The sequence below is a fragment of the Dipodomys ordii genome, unplaced genomic scaffold, assembly GCF_000151885.1.
Source record: "Dipodomys ordii isolate 6190 unplaced genomic scaffold, Dord_2.0 Scaffold29, whole genome shotgun sequence".
Lineage (NCBI taxonomy): Eukaryota > Metazoa > Chordata > Mammalia > Rodentia > Heteromyidae > Dipodomys > Dipodomys ordii.
This window is the reverse complement of record NW_012267245.1, coordinates 5754709-5761796: the sequence shown is the minus strand read 5'-3', so window position 1 is coordinate 5761796 and position 7088 is coordinate 5754709. Positions and strand designations below refer to the sequence as shown.

The 7088-nt window shown below is 47.0% G+C and overlaps 1 protein-coding gene across 1 annotated transcript in view; it reads right to left on the bottom strand.

The window, feature by feature from the left end:
- Ythdc2 (YTH domain containing 2) overlaps positions 1 to 3308 on the bottom strand; it is a 50096-nt gene extending 46788 nt beyond the window's left edge. The window contains exons 1-2 of the mRNA XM_013016007.1: positions 3231 to 3308; positions 2886 to 2991 (exon numbers count right to left, since the gene is read on the bottom strand). Coding sequence (XP_012871461.1) covers positions 2886 to 2991; positions 3231 to 3308 — 184 coding nt within the window. The remainder of the gene's footprint in view (positions 1 to 2885; positions 2992 to 3230) is intronic.
- Between the last annotated feature and the right edge of the window lie 3780 nt (positions 3309 to 7088).

Below are 7088 nucleotides of genomic sequence, written 5' to 3'. Positions count from 1 at the left end.
TTCCAGGTTCCCGTGGACGTTTTCGCTGGCGTGACGGACCCTGAGCCAGCCCACGGCCAGGGGGTGGACCCAGGTGGGGCGTCCCGGAGGCCGGGGGGGGAGGGAGGAGGGGGGAGGCGAGGGCGGAGCTAATGGGAGCCCCACTGGGAGATCTGGGGTTCCCTCCATAGCTAATCCCAACCCCCCTAATTCCTGAAGATCTAGTCTTCCCCAGGAGCGATCTTGTTCAGATATATTATGTATTTTTATATACATAATACGTATTATGCATAATTATATAGTGTAGATATTAAATATTACGTATCATATAATGATACATAATATATACTACTAAATATATGTATCTTACATATATAATATACATATCATATATATATAATATATATCATGTATATATATATGAGCCAAATGAGAGGTCAACTGTCAGACTAGTAATGTGTGAAGCCCTGCGTTAAAACCACACACACAGGGCTGGGAAGTTGGTTCAGTGGTAGAGCGCTTGCCTCGCATGCGTGAGGCCCTGGGTTCGATTCCTCAGCACCACATAAGCGGAAAAAAAAAAGCCGGAAGTAACGCTGTGGCTCAAGTGGTAGAGCACTAGCCTTGAGCTGAAGAGCTGAGGGGCAGCGCCCAGGCCCAGAGTTCAGGCCCACGACCAAACCCCAAAAAAAAGAAAGAAAGAAATCAGGAAGTAAGCCACAGAAAATACTCACTGTAAGGTCCTTTCCTGGGTGGCAAGAAGACTCCACCCTCCTCACAGCAAAGTCTCTACCCATTACCTGCGTTACCTAGGCAACTGGCACACCTGGAAGAAGTCACATCTGTATCCCCTGAGGTCACATCTGAATTTGATGTGGCCACACTTTCTCCACCCATACCCTAGATAAGGCCTAGCCCAGGCCTAGATGCTCTCTCTTCTAGTTCTTTTCTCTTTCTTTCCCAGCTCTCTCTCTTTCCCAGCCACGTGGAGGGCCAACATGGCCTGGTGCCAGCCAGAGCGATGAATAAACCTACCCCTTACCTGAATACCACGTGTGTGGTGCTGTTCTTACTCGGCTACCTCTTTTTAAAAATCTAACACATCCTTCCACAAAGCAAAACAGACCACAGAACACCTGTAACACCTACAAGAATTGGAATTCACAGCTCATCTTCAGCTAAAGAGCTTGTTTAATTCCCAACATGTTAGTCAGTTTCTAAAAGTTTGGCAGAGTGTCACAGGGTTATGAATTACATTAGAAACAACCCATAAAACAAGCACTCAAGGGAGGTAGGGATCAGGAGGATTTAAATTCAAGGCCAGTGTAGCAAACAAGAAGATTCCCCATCTCAACCAATAAGCCAAACATAACTGCATTCCAGCTCCTCAGCAATCACAGGAAGGAAGATCTTGCTCTGAGTCCAGCTGTAAGCAAAAACAAGAAATGCAATCTAGAAAAGAAAGCAAAAAAGCATGGAGGAAATTGCTCAACTGGTAAAGCACTGCCTAGAAGGAAAAGGCCCTGAATCCAAAACCCCAGCAATAGCCAAAAAAAAGAAAAAGTCACATCTTGACCTGCTGCCCTTCATAGAATGAGTCGTGACACACAACGAGGTCTTGCTGACTCCATCCCCACAGCTTTGGAAGGGGACAGTCCTGGTCTGACCATCAAGTCCTGCCCAACATGCAGTGTTGGTGCTGCACAGCCCAGTCCCCTGAAGTTATGGACACGGGTTTCCAGACATGACCGCTTCCATTCCTGCAAGTCCGCGGAAAAGATCGAGGGTCCTTGGACCCTCAAGGCCATTACTCCTTCATGATCCTGCCGCCTTCTTCCTTTGCCTTCACTTTGCATCAGTAAACTTGCTCCCACTCATGTCTCCTTTCCATCTATCCTTGAATTCTTTCTAGAACTTTCCAGGCCCTCTGACCTGGTAACAGCTAGAGCTGCCATACACCATTTCCAGACTTGATCTCTAAAGAATTTCTTTAGTCCTCCATCCAGAGCAGTAGAGAATTCCTGGGTCCCAAGGGTCCAGAAAGGGTGGACACTGAGACCAGGCCATGGGCTTTGAAGTTCTTAGCCCATGGCAGAGCAACTGAATAAGAGAATTCCTGCTGAGTTTCCTTAGCTTGGAATTGTGTTAGGCAAGAAATAATCCTCGAGCTGGGTACCAGTGGCTCATGCCCGTAATCCCAGCTACTCAGGAGGCTGAGATCTGAGGATCTCAGTTCAAACCCAACCCAAGCAGGAAAGTCCATAAGGCTTTTATCTCCAATGAACAACCTAAAAATTGGAAGTAGAGCTGTGGCTTACTGTGGTAGAGCGCTAGCTCTGAGCAAAAAACTCAGGGGCAGTGCTCAGGTCCTGAGTTCAAGCCCCATGACTGACAAAAATAAGGAGAATCCTTAGTTGGAGGAAGCCACTGAGATTTTTGGAGATGTTTCAATAACTTGTTTGATGATTCCTTTCACAGCTGGCTAGGGAATCTCACTTCTTGAATTCGCACCCTGCACACCCTCCCACACTCATTCTGCCCTTTGCACATGCACTTTGCTTTAGCTATTGGGCCATCAGCAAATATACACAGAAGCTTGAAAGGTATTTGTGCATTGCAGTTTACCCCCCTCTTCCTGGTGAGAAGCCTTCCACCAAGTGAACACACTTAGATTAGCCAGCCAGCAGTCGGCACTAGTGTCAGACCAGTGCAAGAAGCCGTTATTGGAAAGCCCAGCCTCAAACCAGCTGCCAAGTGAAATTAGCTTTACGTCCACCTTTGGTCCTCAGCTCCACCCAGCCCTGAGCTCTGGAGTCCCCGCCCTACAGCTGGCCACTCCCTCTCTCCACCCAGACCCACCTGAGCAAACACCCACCTCACTTCCTGCCCCCAGTCCCTCCTGCTACCTGAATAGGGACGGATGCCATGTGTTCCATCTTCGGGGAAGTACGGCTTCTCTAATACACCTTGTAGTAATCTTTCTCTTGTGCCTGCTTGCCTTTGGGTGGTCCCCTGGGATGGGCATGAAGGATCTTTTCAAGCAGGACTCCTGCAGCTCCCCAAACACCCAAAACTTCTGTCCACACAATACATGGGATACATAAAAGGGATACCGCACCAGCACGGTAAGTGTTCAGTTTGTTCCATAGCAACCGATAAGTAATACACACAGCCAGATCTGACTAATACATTGGGAGAGCCATAAGGCGGAGCTGACCCAGAACGGAATGGACCAGGAGGTAAGGACTCACCAGGTCCAGTTCCTGTCCCGCTACTCGAAGACCAGGGAATGTCAATGTTGTGATTTGCTTGCACAGGTCTTGGGACATGCTGCTGTGTCACAGCACAGCGGTTTGGGGAACTGTTCACTCAGGTGACACTTCTGTGAAAGTGGCTGGTGATCTAACACACTCCTAAACTTTGACCTGTATGCTTTTATTATGCGATGACAAATACTCCCTTCCACCCTTCACTTCCTCACCACGCCCACCTTCCACCCCTTCACCTCTTCCGTCCCTTGTTCAGCTAGGTCACTTCAGGTCTCTTATTTCAAGGAGGGAATACTGACTTGGGTTGGTTTTGGCTTCCTACAAGTTGAGAAAGGAGGGAGTCAACATTTTCTTTTTTGTTTGTTTTGTGCCTGTCTTCCGACTTGAACTCAGGGCCTGTACACTGTCCCTGAGCTCAAGACAAGTGCTCTCCACTGCTTGAGCCACAGCGCCACTTCTGGCTTTTTTGGTGTTCAGTTGGAGATGAGAATCTCAAGGACTTTCCTGCCCAGGTAGGCTTCAAACTTGGATCCTCAGATCTCAGCCTCCTGATTAGCTAGGATGACAGGCGTGAGCCACCAGCACCTGGCTAGAGTCACAAACTTACACGCTAGTAAGCCACTCCCCTTGCTCCCATGAGAGAGAAGAAAATAAAAATCCCAGACAAACTGGGAGCCCCTAAACCACCATAGATTCCAGCAACAGTGCGCTGCTGCTGGCCTGTTACCCATGGAACTCCTGTTGAAGTTTAATCTCACTGTGAGGCTTGGCATAGAAATTGAATCCCGCTGTGGCATCCAGAGGTGTGGGGGTCTTTAAGAGGTGATCAGGATTATGAAAGGTCACTAGGGTACAGCCTCCATCATTTAATACTGGGAGGATATGCTCTCAGATGCCCTCAGATGCCCCTGGGTGCCCTCCCTCCCTGCTCAGTGCCATGTGATGCCCTGCTCTCCAGTTTTGCCTGCCACAGCTAAATGTAGAACCCCTTGACTTTGGACCAGAAATGTGAGGGAATAATGTGAGAGAAACTTCTCCTTAGAACCTGCCCAGCCTGCGGTCTTGTGTTATCAATAAAAAGTGGACTCAAGGGCTGGGAAGGTGGCTCAGTGGTAGAGCGCTTGTCTTGCATGCTTGAGGCCCTGGGTTCGATTCCTCAGCACCACATAAGCAAAAAGAAAAAAGCCGGAAGTGGCGCTGTGGCTCAAGTGGTAGAGGGCTAGCCTTGAGCTGAAGAGCTGAGGGACAGCACCCAGACCCAAAGTTCAGGCCCCACGACCGGACCCAAAAAAAAAAAAAAAAAAGTGGACTCAAGTAGCTGCTTTCCTAAGCAGAACCCCAGAATGCCCCCAGGTCTCAAATGGGCAGGCGTTGACACTTGTGAGTCAAGTATCAGGATCAGAAACCACCTCTCCCATTTCTTAGTGCTCTGAGACCCTCGCACGCCTCTAGAACTTAAAAGTATAAAACCTACGCAAGCCAGGAGTCAGTGGCTCACGCCTGTCATCCTAACTATGATCTGAGGATCACAGTTCAAAGCCAGCCGAAGCAGGAAAGTCCATGAAACTCTTATCTCCAATGAGCTACCAGGAAACCGGAAGTGGCACTGTGGCTCAAGTGGTAGAGCACTCTCCTTGAGCTGAAGAGCTGAGGGACAGCACCCAGGCCGAGTTCAAGCCCCACGACCAACCAAAAGCAAAAAAAAAAAACCTAGGAAAAAAGTGGGGATTAGCTGGGAAAAGTGGCTCATGCCTATAATCTTAGCTACTCTGGAGGCTGAGAGCTATGATCAAGATTTGAGGCCAGCCTGGGCAGACAAATCAGAAAGACTTAAGTAACCATCAAAAAAGCCAAAGTGGAGCTGTGGCTCAAGTGGTAGAGTACTAGCTTTGAGAGAGAAAAACAAAAGCTCCAGGATAAGGCCCAGATCCCTGAGTTCAAGACCCAAGACTGGCACAACAAAATAATAATAATAATTTAGATTAGGTGAAGTTTACAGAGAAATCAAGTTCTGACTTACCTGAATCTATAGAATGAAATCTTCTCTCATTACCCAGGGTTTAAGTAATTGTAAAGTACTTCATCTGTATGGTTTGATCCATATGTTATGGACAAAAATGGGAATCTTAGCCGGGCGCCGGTGGCTCACGCGTGTAATCCTAGCTACTCAGGAGGCTGAGATCTGAGGATCGAGGTTCAAAGCCCGCCCAGGCAGGAAAGTCCGTGAGACTGATCTCCAATAAACCACTAGAAAACGGGAAGTGGTGCACTGGCTCAAGTGGTAGAGCGCTCACCTTGAGCTGAAGAGCGCAGGGACAGCATTCAGGCCCAGAGTTCATGCCCCATGACTGACAAAAAATAAATAAAAAATAAAAAATAAATGGGAATCTTGCAATGCCCAGTGTATTTATTACTTACCTACCTGTCTCCATGGCCATCAACTTGAAGTATATATTACAGGTTGGCCACAAGGTGGTGCTAGAGAGTTATCTTATGCTGGTAGATCTAGCACCTTAAGGGCCCTGGCTTTAACATGCAACTTCCTGAATTCTTGTAATAATAGCTGAAATTATAGCAAAACTTGAGATGACAGCCACCGAGTTCATGTGAAGCTGTACTTAAATTCAAAAATCATAAAAAAACAGACCAAAAGAATATCATCAACTCCTTTCTATTATTCCCCTTTTTCATACCTATTATCATACCATGGGACATGCCAATAATTACACAAAGCATCAAATACTAGTGTGTCCCAAACTCATAGATTAAAATACATATATATGTGTGTGTATATATGTGTGTATATATATGTTTATGTATATACATATATACATATATATATATATATATAGGCTAGGTGGGAAATATATATATATATATATATATATATATATATATATATAGGCTGGGTGGGAAGGTGGCTTAGTGGTAGAGTGCTTGCCTAGCATGCACGAAGCCCTGGGTTTGATTCCTCAGTACCACAGACACAGAAAAAGCCGGAAGTGGTGCTGTTGCTCTAGTGGTAGAGTTCTTCCTTGAGCAAAAGAAGCACAAGGACAGGGCCCAGGCCCTGAGATCAAGCCCCAGGACTAACAAAAATAAGATAGATAGATAGACAGACAGACAGATATTATGCAGACATCATCTTGATGTCTTCAATTTTAAAATCGAGGCATGCTGCCAGCCACAGGGCCATGGTTATTTTGAGATTAGGCTCTCAGTACTTGCCCAGGCATGCACTTGGACCACCCTCTGCCTATTTAAGACTCCCCATTGTTGCCATCATAGCCAGCTTGACTTCCTTTGATATGGAGTCTTTTTTTTTTTGGCGGTTGTGGGGCTTGAACTCTGGGCCTGGGCCCTGTCCTTGTGCTTCTTTTGCTCAAGGAAGAACTCTACCACTAGAGCAACAGCACCACTTCCGGCTTTTTCTGTGTCTGTGGTACTGAGGAATCAAACCCAGGGCTTCGTGCATGCTAGGCAAGCACTCTACCACTAAGCCACCTTCCCACCCAGCCTATATATATATATATTTCCCACCTAGCCTATATATATATATGTATATATGTATATACATAAACATATATATACACCCCTCAGCTCTTCAGCTCAAGGCGAGCACTCTACCACTTGAGCTACAGCACCACTTCCGGTTTTCTGGTGGTTCATTGGAGATAGGAATCTCACGGTCTCTCCTGCCTGGGCTGGCTTTGAACCGCGATCCTCAGATCTCAGCCTCCTGAGTAGCTAGGGTTACAGGCGTGCGCCACTGGCGCCCAGCTGATATGGAGTCTTGTGAATAATTTCTGCCTGAGCTGGCCCTGAACCCAGATCTCCCAA